The 14,015-nt window shown below is 59.4% G+C and overlaps 2 protein-coding genes across 4 annotated transcripts in view; both read right to left on the bottom strand.

Moving 5' to 3' along the window:
* Positions 1-2,016: 2,016 nt before the first annotated feature.
* On the bottom strand, positions 2,017-6,857 carry ZNF668 (zinc finger protein 668). Of its 3 annotated transcripts, none has more exons than XM_069882152.1 (2): positions 4,913-6,857; positions 2,017-4,747 (listed from the first exon to the last, which is right to left on the bottom strand). In XM_069882152.1, exons 1-2 carry the CDS (start codon positions 6,852-6,854, stop codon positions 2,274-2,276), a joined length of 4,416 nt encoding a protein of 1,471 aa, XP_069738253.1. In that variant the 5' UTR covers positions 6,855-6,857; the 3' UTR covers positions 2,017-2,273. The 3 variants fall into 3 exon arrangements, with proteins under 3 accessions (XP_069738253.1, XP_069738252.1, XP_069738251.1); XM_069882151.1 differs by having other exon boundaries at positions 2,017-4,849; positions 4,994-6,857; XM_069882150.1 differs by having other exon boundaries at positions 2,017-5,137; positions 5,231-6,857.
* Positions 6,858-9,911: 3,054 nt separating this feature from the next.
* Positions 9,912-14,015, bottom strand: part of LOC138734474 (uncharacterized) — a 108,253-nt gene continuing 104,149 nt past the window's right edge. Inside the window, exons 3-5 of the mRNA XM_069882119.1 lie at positions 12,986-13,224; positions 12,215-12,351; positions 9,912-11,033 (exon numbers count right to left, since the gene is read on the bottom strand). Of these exons, the coding sequence (XP_069738220.1) occupies positions 10,005-11,033; positions 12,215-12,351; positions 12,986-13,224 (1,405 nt within the window). The 3' untranslated portion in view covers positions 9,912-10,004. The remainder of the gene's footprint in view (positions 11,034-12,214; positions 12,352-12,985; positions 13,225-14,015) is intronic.

Here is a 14,015-nt window from a genome sequence, read left to right as displayed (position 1 = left end):
CCCAGACCCAGAGCTCCCAGACCCCACAGACCCCAGAGCTCCCAGACCCCACAGACCCAGAGCTCCCAGACCCCACAGACCCAGAGCTCCCAGACCCCACAGACCCCAGAGCTCCCAGACCCCACAGACCCCAGACCCAGAGCTCCCTGACCCCACAGACCCCAGACCCAGAGCTCCCAGACCCCCCAGACCCCAGACCCAGAGCTCCCAGACCCCACAGACCCCAGACCCAGAGCTCCCTGACCCCACAGACCCCAGACCCAGAGCTCCCAGACCCCACAGACCCCAGACCCAGAGCTCCCAGACCCCACAGACCCCAGACCCAGAGCTCCCAGACCCCCCAGACCCAGAGCTCCCAGACCCCCCAGACCCAGAGCTCCCAGACCCCAGACCCAGAGCTCCCAGACCCCCCAGACCCCAGACCCAGAGCTCCCAGACCCCCCAGACCCAGAGCTCCCAGGCCCCCAGACCCCAGACCCAGAGCTCCCAGACCCCACAGACCCCAGACCCAGAGCTCCCAGACCCCCCAGACCCAGAGCTCCCAGACCCCCCAGACCCAGAGCTCCCAGACCCCACAGACCCCAGACCCAGAGCTCCCAGACCCCACAGACCCCACAGACCCCAGACCCTGAGCTCCCAGGCCCCCAGACCCAGCCTCACAGACCCCTCCCCAGCTCCCCCCTCCCCCCGGGGCGGCTGCCATGGCGATGGGGCAGTTGCCATAGCGACAGGACCCCCCCCGGGGTCCCCACTCACCTCCTCCTCCTGCCCCCCCCCCCCCCCCTTCTCTCGGCGTCCCGGAGTCGCTCCCGGATGTGGCGCCGCCCGGCCCCGCCCCCCCGCGGCCAAACAGCGCGCGCCAAGCGCCGAGGCCACGCCCCCCCGCGGGGATCCAGCCAATCGCAGCACGCTCAGCGACCGAGGCCACGCCCCCCACCGCCCCCGCACCCCCCCTCAGGCCACGCCCCCTAGGCGATCCCAGCCAATCGTAGCTCGCTCAGAGACTGAGGCCACGCCCCCCGCCCCTCAGGCCACGCCCCCCTAGCGTTCCCGCCCAATCGGAGCGCGCGAGTCGCACGGGCCGCGCCCCCTCCCGGGCCGCGCGAAGGGTGAGGTCAGAGCCCCCCCCAGAGACCCCATAGAGACCCTATAGAGACCCCACAGACCCCATAGAGACCCCACAGAGACCCCATAGACCCCACAGAGACCCCATAGAGACCCCATAGAGACTCCACAGAGACCCCACAGAGACCCCATAGAGACCCCATAGAGACTCCACAGAGACCCCACAGACCCCAGAGACCCCACAGAGACGCCACAGAGACCCCACAGAGACCCCACAGAGACCCTATAGAGACCCCATATAGGCCCACAGAGACCCCACAGAGACCCCACAGAGACCCATAGAGACCCCACAGAGACCCCACAGAGACCCCACAGAGACCCATAGAGACCCCACAGAGACCCCACAGAGACCCCACAGAGACCCCATATAGGCCCACAGAGACCCCACAGAGACCCATAGAGACCCCATAGAGACCCCATAGAGACCCCACAGAGACCCCACAGAGACCCCATAGAGACCCCACAGAGACCCCACAGAGACCCCTAGAGACCCCACAGAGACCCCACAGAGACCCCACAGAGACCCACAGAGACCCCACAGACCCCACAGAGACCCCATAGAGACCCCATAGAGACCCCACAGACCCCACAGAGACCCCACAGAGACCCACAGAGACCCATAGGTACCCCCCTAGAGATGCCATAGACCCATAGAGACTCCATAGAAGCTCCACAGAGGACCCATAGAGGACCCATAGGGGCCCATAGGGACCCCCCTAGAGGTGCCATAGACCCATAGAGGCCCCATAGAGACCCCATAGAGGCCCCATGGACCCCATAGAGGCCCCATAGAGGCCCACTAAAGACCCCATGGACCCCACAGAGACCCCATAGAGACCCCACAGAGACCCCATAGGGCCGGCCCCCAGCAAAGCACAGAAGCGCTGCCTCCGTCTCCTTTTATTTCCCATTCACACAAACACGGAGGGAGGGGGCGTGGCCACGCGAGGCCCCGCCCCTTGCAACGCGTTAGGGGGCGTGGCCAGACCCCATTCATCTCTATGGGGGCGTGGTCACATTTCCTATGAACCCGGAAGGGGGCGTGGTCAATGCTCAAAGGGGCGTGGCCACAGACCACATAGACTTGACTGGGAAGGGGGCGTGGCCAAGGCCCCAGGGGGCGGGGCTTGAGCCGAGGGGGCGTGGCCTCAGGGAGGGGGCGTGTCCTGGTGCCGGTGGCGCCGCTGGTGGCGCCGCAGCCCCGCGCGGCACAGGAAGCGCCGAGGGCACTGGGGGCACGGCACGGGGCGCCCGTCATGGCCGCCGCTAGCCACATCATGGCTGCCACTAGCCACATCATGGCCGCCCACAGCCCCATCATGGCCGCCACTAGCCACATCATGGCCGCCACTAGCCACATCATGGCTGCCGCTAGCCACAAAATGGCCACTAGCCCCATCATGGCCACCAGTAGCCACATCATGGCCGCCACTAGCCACATCATGGCCGCTGCTAGCCACATCATGGCCGCCACCAGCCCCATCATGGCCGCCACTAGCCCCATCATGGCCGCCACTAGCCACATCATGGCCGCCACCAGCCCCATCATGGCCGCCGCTAGCCACATCATGGCCGCCACCAGCCCCATCATGGCCGCCACCAGCCACATCATGGCCGTCGCTAGTCACATGGCCGCCACTAGCCCCATCATGGCCGCCGCTAGCCACATCATGGCCGCCACTAGCCATATCATGGCTGCTGCTAGCCCCATCATGGCCGCCACTAGCCCCATCATGGCCGCCGCTAGCCCCATCATGGCCGCCGCTAGCCACATCATGGCCGCCACCAGCCCCATCATGGCCGCCACCAGCCACCCCGCAGCCCCTCAGGCCCAGCCCGGCGGCCATGTTGGCACCAATGGCGGCCATGTTGACCCCCAGGGCGGCCATGTTGGGGTCAACCCCAGCCGCCATCTTGCCTCCTAGGGCGGCCATCTTGCCCCCAGCCCCGAGGGCGGCCATGTTGGTCCCAAGGGCGGCCATCTTAGTGCCAATGGCGGCCATCTTGAGGTCATCCCCAGCCGCCATCTTGCTCTCAGACCCGAGGGCGGCCATATTGGGGTCAACCCCAGCCGCCATCTTGCTCTCAGCCCCGAGGGCGGCCATGTTGGTGCCGAGGGCGGCCATGTTGGGGTCAACCCCGGCTGCCATCTTGGTCCCAGCCCCGAGGGCGGCCATGTTGACCCCCAGGGCGGCCATGTTGGGGTCAACCCCAGCCGCCATCTTGCCTCCAAAGGCGGCCATCTTGCCCCCAGCACCAAGGGCGGCCATGTTGGGGTCAACCCCGGCCGCCATCTTGCCCCCAGCCCCGAGGGCGGCCATGTTGGGGTCAACCCCGGCCGCCATCTTGCTCCCAGCCCCGAGGGCGGCCATGTTGGGGTCAACCCCGGCCGCCATCTTGCTCCCAGCCCCGAGGGCGGCCATGTTGGTGCCGAGGGCGGCCATGTTGGTGCCGAGGGCGGCCATGTTGACCTCAACCCCAGCCACCACCTTGCTCCCAGCCCCGAGCGCGGCCACGTTGACGCCCACAACGGCCACGTTGACCTCAATTCCAGCCGCCGCCTTGCCCCCGGCGCCAACGGCAGCCACACCCACCTCCCCCCCGGCGGCCATCTTGCCCGCAGCCTGCCCGGCGCCGCCGCTGCCTCCCTCCTGGCCCTTGCCGTGCGTCCTCTCGTGCTTCCTCAAGCCGGAGGCGCCGCCGAAGCCCTTCCCGCAGCGCCCGCAGGCGTAGGGCCTCTCGCCCGAGTGCGTCCTGCGGTGCTTGCCCAGCGCCGCCCTCTCCCCGAACCCTTTGCCGCAGTCGCCGCAGCGCCAGGGCCGCTCGCCGCTGTGGCTCAGCCGGTGCCGCTTGAGATCCCAGGAGGCCACGAAGGCTTTGCCGCAGTCGCCGCAGCGCCAGGGCCTCTCGCCGGTGTGGGTGCGCCGGTGGACGGCCAGGTCGGCGGGCTGCCGGAAGGCTTTGCCGCACTCGCCGCACCCGTAGGGTTTGAGGCCCTGGTGGGCGCGTTGGTGGCGCCGGAAGCTGGAGGGGTCGGCGAAGGTGCGGCCGCACTGCGGGCACAGGAAGGGCCTCTCGCCCGTGTGGACCCGCCGGTGGCTCTGGAAGGAGGAGAGCTGGGTGAAGGCTTTGCCGCAGGTGCCGCAGGCGTAGGGCTTGCGCGGCGCGTGGATGCGCTGGTGGCAGGCGAGCGACGAGGCCCGCCCGAAGCTCTTGCCGCACTCGGCGCACAGGAAGGGCCTCTCGCCCGTGTGCACCCGCTGGTGGTTGCGCAGGTCCTTGCGCTCGGCGTAGGCCTTGGGGCAGGCGCCGCAGCGGTGGGGGCGCAGCCCGGCGTGGGCCCGCCGGTGCTTGCGGTAAACGGAAGGGTCGGCGAAGGCCTTGGGGCACTCGGGGCAGGAGAAGGGCCGCTCGCCCGTGTGGGCCCGCTGGTGGATGGCCAGCTTGGCCAGCGTGCCGTACGACTTGGCGCAGGCCCCGCACGGGAAGGGAGGAGACGGGCGCCGGCGACGGCCGCCGCCGGGAGGCGAGGACGACGACGACGAGGGCTCGCAGGACGTTCCGGAGGGCTTGGAGGCATCTACGGGGGGGTTGGAGGCGTCTACGGGGGGGTTGGAGGCATCTACGGGGGCTTCGGATCCACTAGTTGTACCTTCCCATTGCTTGGAGGCATCTCTGAGGGGGTTGGAGGCATCTACGGGGCCTTCGGATCCACTAGTTGTACCTCCCCATGGTTTGGAGGCATCTCTGAGGGTGTTGGAGGCATCTCCAGGGGCTTCGGATCCACTAGTTGTACTTTCCCATGGTTTGGAGGCATCTACAGGGGGTTTGGAGGCATCTCCAGGGGCTTCGGATCCACTAGTTGTACTTTCCCATGGTTTGGAGGCATCTCTGAGGGGGTTGGAGGCATCTACGGGGGCTTCGGATCCACTAGTTGTACCTTCCCATGGTTTGGAGGCATCTCTGAGGGGGTTGGAGGCATCTACGGGGGCTTCGGATCCACTAGTTGTACCTTCCCATGGTTTGGAGGCATCTCTGGGGGGTTTAGAGGCATCTACAGGGGGTTTGGAGGCATCTATGGGGGCTTCGGATCCACTAGTTGTACTTTCCCATGGTTTGGAGGCATCTCTGGGGGGGTTGGAGGCATCTACGGGGCCTTTGGATCCACTAGTTGTACTTTCCCATGGTTTGGAGGCATCTCTGGGGGGTTTGGAGGCATCTACAGGGGGTTTGGAGGCATCTCCAGGGCCTTCAGATCCACTAGTGGTGACTTCCCATGGTTTGGAGGCATCTCTGAGGGGGTTGGAGGCATCTACGGGGGCTTCGGATCCACTAGTTGTACCTTCCCATGGTTTGGAGGCATCTCGGGGGGGGTTGGAGGCATCTACGGGGGCTTCGGATCCACTAGTTGTACTTTCCCATGGTTTGGAGGCATCTCTGAGGGGGTTGGAGGCATCTACGGGGGCTTCGGATCCACTAGTTGTACTTTCCCATGGTTTGGAGGCATCTCCGAGGGGGTTGGAGGCATCTACGGGGCCTTCGGATCCACTAGTTGTACTTTCCCATGGTTTGGAGGCATCTCTGAGGGGGTTGGAGGCATCTACGGGGGCTTCGGATCCACTAGTTGTACCTTCCCATGGTTTGGAGGCATCTCTGGGGGGTTTGGAGGCATCTCCAGGGGGTTTGGAGGCATCTCCAGGGGCTTCGGATCCACTAGTGGTGCCTTCCCATGGTTTGGAGGCATCTGTAGGGGGTTTGGAGGCATCTACACGGGGTTTGGGGGCGTCTACGGGGGCTTCAGATCCACTAGTGGTGACTTCCCATGGTTTGGAGGCATCTCCGGGGGGTTTGGAGGCATCTACGGGGGGTTTGGAGGCAGCTACAGGGGGTTTGAGGGCATCTACGGGGGCTTCGGATCCACTAGTGGTGCCTTCCCATGGTTTGAAGGCATCTCTGGGGGGTTTGGAGGCATCTCCAAGGGGTTTGGAGGCACCTACGGGGGATTCAGATCCACTGGTGGCACCTCCTAATATTTTGGAGGCATCTCCCCATATTTTGGAGGCATCTCCAGGGGGTTTGGAGGCATCTCCAGGGGGTTCAGATCCACCGTTAACATCTCCTGATGTTCTGGAGGCATCTCTGGGGGGTTTGGATCCACTGGTGGCATCTCCTGAGGCTTTGGAGGCATCTCCAGGCGCTTCGGAGGCGTCGGTGGTGATGGAGCCACCTCGGGACCTGGCGGCCGTGGCGCTTCTGGACCTGCTGGTGGCGGGGGGGGTGGCTCTTCCGGGCGTCGGGGGGCACGGAGTGAGGGGGGACAGGGCAGGGAGGTCCCCACGGGGTCCTCCATGAACATCTCCAGGGGTTCCTCCACCAGGAAGGGCTCCAGGGGCTCCTCCATGACCATCTCCAAGGGTTCCACCAGCAACGTCTCCATGGATTCTTCCATGAACGTCTCCACGGGCTGCTCCATGACCATCTCCAAGGGTTCCTCCACCCCCACCAGCTCTACGGGTTCCTCCGTGGAGATCTATGGGAACGTCCTCATGGGTTCCACCATCAACATCTTCATGGATTCTTCCAGGAACATCTCCAAGGGTTCTTCCATGACCATCTCCGTGGGTTCCTCCATGAACATCTCCATGGATTCTTCCAGGAACATCTCCAAGGGTTCCTCCACGACCATCTCCAAGGGTTCCTCCCCCACCTCGGACGTCCCCGCCCTCCATGGCCCCTGGGGACACAAGATTTGAGGTCAAAAAGGAGGAATTTGGAGGTTTGGAGGTCAAAAATAGAGGATTTGGGGTGAAAAATAGAGGATTTTGGGGTGAAAATGAGGGATTTGGGAGGTTTTGGGGTCAAAAATAGAGGATTTGGAGACAAAAATAGAGGATTTGGGGTCAAAAATGAGGAATTTGGAGGTTGGGGGTCAAAAATAGAGGATTTGGGGTCAAAAATAGAGGATTTGGGGGGGAAATGAGGAATTTGGAGGGTTTTGGTGTCAAAAATAGAGGATTTGGAGTGAAAAATAGAGGATTTTGGGATGAAAATGAAGAATTTGGAAGTTGGGGGTCAAAAATAGAAGATTTGGGGTCAAAAATAGAGGATTTGGAGGTGAAAATGAGGAATTTGGGTGTTTGGGGTCAAAAATAGAGGATTTGGGGTCAAAAATGAGGAATTTGGAGGTTGGGGGTCAAAAATAGAGGATTTGGGGTCAAAAATAGAGGATTTGGGGGGGGAAATGAGGAATTTGGAGGTTTGGGGTCAAAAATAGAGGATTTGGAGTGAAAAATAGAGGATTTTGGGATGAAAATGAAGAATTTGGAAGTTGGGGGTCAAAAATAGAAGATTTGGGGTCAAAAATAGAGGATTTGGAGGTGAAAATGAGGAATTTGGGGGTTCGGGGTCAAAAATAGAGGATTTGGGGTCAAAAATAAGGGATTTTGTGGTGAAATGGAGGAATTTGGAGGTTAGGGGTCAAAAATAGAGGATTTCAGGGTGAAAATGAGGGATTTGGGAGGTTTGGGGTCAAAAATAGAAGATTTTGGGGTGAAAATGAGGGATTGGGGGGTTTAGGGGTCAAAAATAGAGGATTTTGGGGTGAAAAGGAGGAATTTGGAGGTTGGGAGTCAAAAATAGAGGATTTTGGGGTGAAAAGGAGGGATTTGGGGGTGTTTGGGTCAAAAAAAAAGATGATTTTGAGGTGAAAAGGAGGGATTTGGGGTCAAAAAAGAGGGTTTTGGGGTGAAAATGAGGGATTCGAAGGTTTTGGAGTCAGAAAGTGATGACTTGGGGTGAAAAGGAGGAATTTGAGGTGTTTGGGGTCAAAAATAGAGGTTTTGGGGTGAAAATGAGGAGGTTGGGGGGCAAAAATAGAGGATTTTTGGGGTGAAAATGAAGGATTTAGGAGGTGGGGTAAAAATTATAGGAATTTGGGGTGAAAATGAGGGATTTTGGGGTTTTTTTAGGGTGAAAAATAGGATTTTGGGGTGAAAATGAGGGGGTTTGGGGGTCAAAAATAGAGGATTTGGGGGTGAAAAGGAGGGAATTCGGGGTTTGGGGGTAAGAAATGAGGATTTTGGGGTCAAACATAGAGGATTTTGGGGTGAAAATGAGGGAATTCGGGGTTCGGGGGTAAGAAATGAGGATTTGGGGGTCAAATACAGAGGATTTTGGGGTGAAAATGAGGGAATTCGGGGTTCAAAGGTAAGAAATGAGGATTTGGGGTCAAATATAGAGGATTTTGGGGTGAAAAGGAGGGAATATGGGGTTTGGGGGTAAGAAATGAGGATTTGGGGGTCAAATATAGAGGATTTTGGGGTGAAAATGAGGGAATTTGGGGTTCGAAGGTAAGAAATGAGGATTTGGGGGTCAAACATAGAGGATTTTGGGGTGAAAATGAGGGAATTTGGGGTTCGGGGGGTAAGAAATGAGGATTTGGGGGGGGGGCAGAAGGATTTGGGGCGAAACCCCGCGATTTTGGGGCTGGGGGGGTACAAAGAGGGGGTTGGGGTTGGAGGGGGGGGCAGGGGTGGGTTTTAGGGTGAAACCGAGGGGTTTGGGGGCCGAGGGGGCGGGGGGGGGGGGGGCGGGGGGAGGCGCCCCGCGGTCTCTTACCTGGGGGGGCGCGGGGGGCGCTAGGACCGCGCGGGGAGGGGCGGGACTTCCGGTTGGGAGGAGGGGGTGGGAAGGAGGGGAGAACCCGGAAGTGGCGCCTGAAGAGGGGGAGAGGAGGCGGGACTTCCGGTCCGCGCCCCCAACCCGGAAGTGAGCGGCGACCAAAATGGTTCCCCCCCCCAGCACCTTTGGAGCCCCCAAATCCCTCTTTTTCACCCCAAAATCCTCTATTTTTGACCCCAAAACCTCTCATTTTCACCCCAAAATTCTTCTGTCCCCTCCAAACACCAAAAAACCTCTATTTTTGACACCAAAGTCCCCCAAATCCCTCGGTTTTACCCCCAAATCCCTCTTTTTCACCCCAAAATCCTCTATTTTTGACTCCCAAACCCCCCAAATCCCTCTTTTTCACTCCAAAATCCTCTATTTTTGACCCCCAAAACCTCTCATTTTCACCCCAAAATCCTTCTGCCCCCTCCAAACACCAAAAAAACCTCTCTTTTTGACCCCCAAATCCCTCGGTTTTACCCCCAAATCCTCTGTTTTTCACCCCAAAAATTCTCTTTTTCACTCCAAAATCATTATGTTTGACCCCAAACCCCCCAAATCCCTCTTTTTCACCCCAAAATCCTCTATTTTTCACCCCAAGCCCCCCAAATCCCTCTTTTTCACCCCAAAATCCTCTGGTTTTGACCCCAAACCCCCCAAAATCCCTCTTTTTCACCCCCAAATCCTCTGGTTTTGACCCCAAAATCTCTCATTTCCCCCCCCAAATCCCTCATTTTCACCCCCAAATCCTCTATTTCTGACCCCAAAATCCCTCGTTTTCACCCCAAAATCCTCTATTTTTGACCCCAACCCCCCAAAAGCCCCTAAAATGGGGCTGGGGACCCCCCCAAAAATGGGGTTGAGGACCCCAAATGGGGCTGGGGACCCTAAAAATGGAGATGAAGACCCTGAAATAGGGGAGGGGACCCCAAAAGTGGGGTTGAGGAGCCCAAAATGAGGTTTGGAACCCCCAAAAGTGGGGCTGAGGGCCTCAAAAATGGGGCTGGGGACCCCAAAAAAGGGGGTTGAGGACCCCAAATGGGGCTGGGGAGCCTAAAAATGGAGATGAAGACCCTGAAATAGGGGAGGGGACCCCAAAAATGGGTCTGAGGACCCCAAACTGGAGACGGGGTTGCTGCCCACCACCTCTTTATTGCTCCACGCTCACCCCCCGCCTCATCCAGGTCCCCCCAAAAGTTGGGATCTGGCTCCTCCTAGGATTTGAGGGACCCCTGATCGTCGAGGAGCTCCTGGATCTTGGGGTTCTCCAAGGTTTTGGGGTTCTCCTGGATCCCAGGGTCCTCCCTGAGCTCGAGATCCTCCTGCATCTTGGGGTTCTTCGTGATTTTGGGGTTCTCTGAGGTCTGGGGGTTCTCCTGGATCCCCGAGTCCTCAGTGAGCTCGGGGTCCTTCTGGATTTTAGGGTTCCCCAAGGTTTCAGGGGGCTCCCAGGTCTCGGGGGGCTCCCAGGTCTTGGGGTTCTTCATGGTTTCGGGGGTTTCCTTCATCCCAGGTTCCTCCGGGAGCTCAGGGTCCTTCTGGATCTTGGGGTTCTCCAAGGTTTTGGGGTTCTCTGAGGTCTCCGGGCTCTCCCGGCTCGTGGAGTTCCCCAAGATCTTGGGGTTCTCCATGGTCTTGGGGTTCTCTGAGGTCTCCGAGGTCTCCAAGGTCTCCGGGTTCTCCTGGCTCGTGGTGTTCCCCGAGATCTCATGGTTTTCGGGGTTCTCCAAGGTCTCCGGGTTCTCCCGGCTCGTGGTGTTCCCCAAGATCTCATGGTTTTCGGGGTTCTCCGAGGTCTCCGAGGTCTCCAAGGTCTCCGGGTTCTCCCGGCTCGTGGTGTTCCCCAAGATCTCGTGGTTTTCGGGGTTCTCCGAGGTCTCCGGGTTCTCCCGGCTCGTGGTGTTCCCCAAGATCTCATGGTTCTCCGAGGTCTCCATGGTCTCCAGGTTCTCCCGGCTGGTGCTGTTCCCCAAAATCTCGTGGTTTTCGGGGTTCTCCGAGGTCCCCGGGTTCTCCCGGCTGGTGGTGTTCCCCAAAATCTCGGGGTCCCAGCTCTCGGGATACTCCTCCTCGTCCTCCTCGGGGAGTTCGGCGAAGAAGGCCTCTCGCGTGACCCCCGCGATCCAGCGCTCGTAGGGGGCGGCGGCGGTGAAGAGGGGGACCCCCCCTACCCTGGCGCTGCCCGTGCCGGCCAGGAACCAAACCCCCCGCTCCTCGCAGAAGAGCGGCCACCCCGCCGACGGCTGCGGGGGGACCCCGAAAATCACACAAAGTGACCCCAAAAACCAGAAAAATGACCCCAAAAAACCCCAAAATGACCCCAAACGGCCCAAAAATGACCCCAAATGACCCAAAAACCAGCGAAACGACCCCCCAAAACCCATAAATCACCAAAAATGATCCAAAAAACCAGCAAAATGACCCCAAAAACCCCAAAAGGACCCCAAAATCACCTAAAATGACCTGAAAACCAGCAAAATGACCCTCCAAAACCCCAAAATGACCCCCCAAAACCCAAAAATGACCCAAAATGACCCCAAAAACCAGAAAAATGACCCCCAAAACCCCAAAATGACCCCAAACAGCCCAAAAATGACCCAAAATCACCCAAAAACCAGCGAAATGACCCCCCAAAACCCATAAATAATACAAAATGATTGAAAAAAACAGCAAAATGACCCCCCAGAACCTCAAAAGGACCCCAAAATCACCCAAAATGACCCAAAACCCAGCAAAACGACCCCCAAAACCCCAAAATGACCCAAAACCCAGCGAAATGACCCTCCAAAACCCCAAAATGACCCAAAAACCAGCAAAACGACCCCCCAAAACCCCAAAATGACCCAAAATGACCCAAAAAAACCAGCAAAATGACCCCCCAAAACCCCAAAATGACCCAAAATCCAGCAAAACGACCCCCCAAAATCCCAAAATGACCCAAAATGACCCAAAATCCAGCAAAATGACCCCCCAAAACCCCAAAATGACCCCAAACCCAGCAAAAAAAGTGACCTAAAAGCCCTCAAAATGGACCTGAAGGACCTTAAAATGGACCTAGAAGGCCCCCAAATGGACCTGAGGGGCCTCAAAATGGAGGTGGGACCCCAAAATGGACCCAAAATGGATCTGAGGGACCTCAAAATGGACCTAAAGGCCCTTAAAATGGAGGTGGGACCTCAAATGGACCTAAAAGATCTCTAAATGGACCCCAAAATGGAGGTGGGACCCCCAAACGGACCTAAAAATGGACCTTAAAGATCTCGAAATGGATCTAAAGGTCCTCAAAATGGAGGTGGGACCCCAAATAGACCTAAAAATGGACCTTAAAGATCTCTAAATGGACCTAAAGGACCTTGAAATGGAGGTGGGACCCCCAAATGGACCTAAGTGACCCCCAAAATGGACCTTGTGTCCCTCTCCTGACCTGGTAGTGGTGGGCGTCCTCGGGGATGGAGATGCAGAAGGTGTCGGGGGGCTGGGGGTCCTCGTTGTCCCCCCGCGTCGGGCAGCGCTCCAGGATGGAAACCTCCACGCTGAGGAGACCCTCGGGGTCCGAGGAGCCTGGGGGGACAGCGAGGAGATGGGGGACACCAAGGGCAAGGGGGACACCAGGGGTGGAGAACCCCAGGAATGATGAGGAACCCATGGGAGATGAGGCCCTGGAGAACCTCAAGGCTGAGGAACCATGGGAGATGAGGCCCTGGAGAACCTCACGGCTGAGGAACCATGGAAGATGAGGCCCTGGAGAACCTTGGGGCTGAGGAACCATGGAAGATGAGGCCCTGGAGAACCTCGGGGCTAAGGAACCCATGGAAGATGAGGCCCTGGAGAACCTTGGGGCTGAGGAACCATGGAAGATGAGGCCCTGGAGAACCTCACGGCTGAGGAACCAGGGCTGGAACCTCTCGATATGATGAGAACCCATGGAAGATGAGGCCCTGGAGAACCTCAGGGCTGAGGAACCAGGGCTGGAACCTCTCGATATGATGAGAACCCATGGAAGATGAGGTCCTGGAGAACCTCAGGGCTGAGGAACCAGGGCTGGAACCCCTAGATATGGTGGGAACCCATGGAAGATGAGGCCCTGGAGAACCTCGGGGCTGAGGAACCCATGGAAGATGAGGCCCTGGAGAACCTCGGGGCTGAGGAACCCATGGAAGATGAGGCTGTGGAGAATGTCAGGGGGGTTCCTCACCGTTGGGAGCCAGCAGGGCCCAGCAGCGGTGGCCGGGTGGTCGCTGGTGGTCACTGTAGGGCAAGCAGAGCGGGCGGACGGTGGCCCCGAGCTCCAGGGGTTCCTCCAGGCGCAGCAGAGCCAGGTCGTGGCCCTGGTCGGGCCCCACGAAGGCCCCGTGGAGATGGAGGCGAGAGCCGCGGTGAGAGGACGACGGCGCCGAGAGCAGCCGAACCTCCCACGAGGAACCATCCTGGGCCCTGGGGGACACCAGGACGGGGACGTCAACGCGGGGACAGGGACACAAGGAGGTGGAGATGGACGTCAGGACGTGGACATGGGGATGGGGACACCAGGAGATGGAGATGGACGTGAAGACATGGACATCAGGAGATGGAGATCAAGCCAGGGATGTGGGATGGAGATGGGGACACCGGGAGCTGGAGATGGACATGGGGAGGTGGCCTCCAGGACATGGACACCAGGAGATGGGGATGGACCCATGGACACCAGGATTCATGGGTCTCTATGGGGTCTCTATGGGGTCTGTGGGGTCTCTATGGGGTCTCTATGGGGTCTCTATGGGGTCTGTGGGGTCTCTATGGGGTCTCTATGGGGTCTCTATGGGGTCTCTGTGGGGTCTCTGTGGGGTCTCTGTGGGGTCTCTATGGGGTCTCTGGGGGGTCTCTGTGGGGTCTCTATGGGGTCTCTATGGGGTCTGTGGGGTCTCTGTGGGGTCTCTGTGGGGTCTCTGGGGTCTCTGTGGGGTCTCTGTGGGGTCTCTATGGGGTCTCTATGGGGTCTCTATGGGTCTCTGTGGGGTCTCTATGGGGTCTCTGTGGGGTCTCTGTGGGGTCTGTGGGGTCTCTGTGGGGTCTCTATGGGTCTCTATGGGGTCTGTGGGGTCTCTGTGGGGTCTCTGTGGGGTCTCTGTGGGGTCTCTGTGGGGTCTGTGGGGTCTCTGTGGGGTCTCTATGGGTCTCTGTGGGGTCTCTATGGGGTCTCTATGGGGTCTCTGTGGGGTCTCTGTGGGGTCTCTGTGGGGTCTGTG

The sequence above is a fragment of the Phaenicophaeus curvirostris genome, unplaced genomic scaffold, assembly GCF_032191515.1.
Source record: "Phaenicophaeus curvirostris isolate KB17595 unplaced genomic scaffold, BPBGC_Pcur_1.0 scaffold_84, whole genome shotgun sequence".
Classification (NCBI taxonomy): domain Eukaryota; kingdom Metazoa; phylum Chordata; class Aves; order Cuculiformes; family Cuculidae; genus Phaenicophaeus; species Phaenicophaeus curvirostris.
The sequence above is the reverse complement of the archived record's forward strand: the minus strand, read 5'-3'. Positions and strand labels throughout refer to the sequence as shown.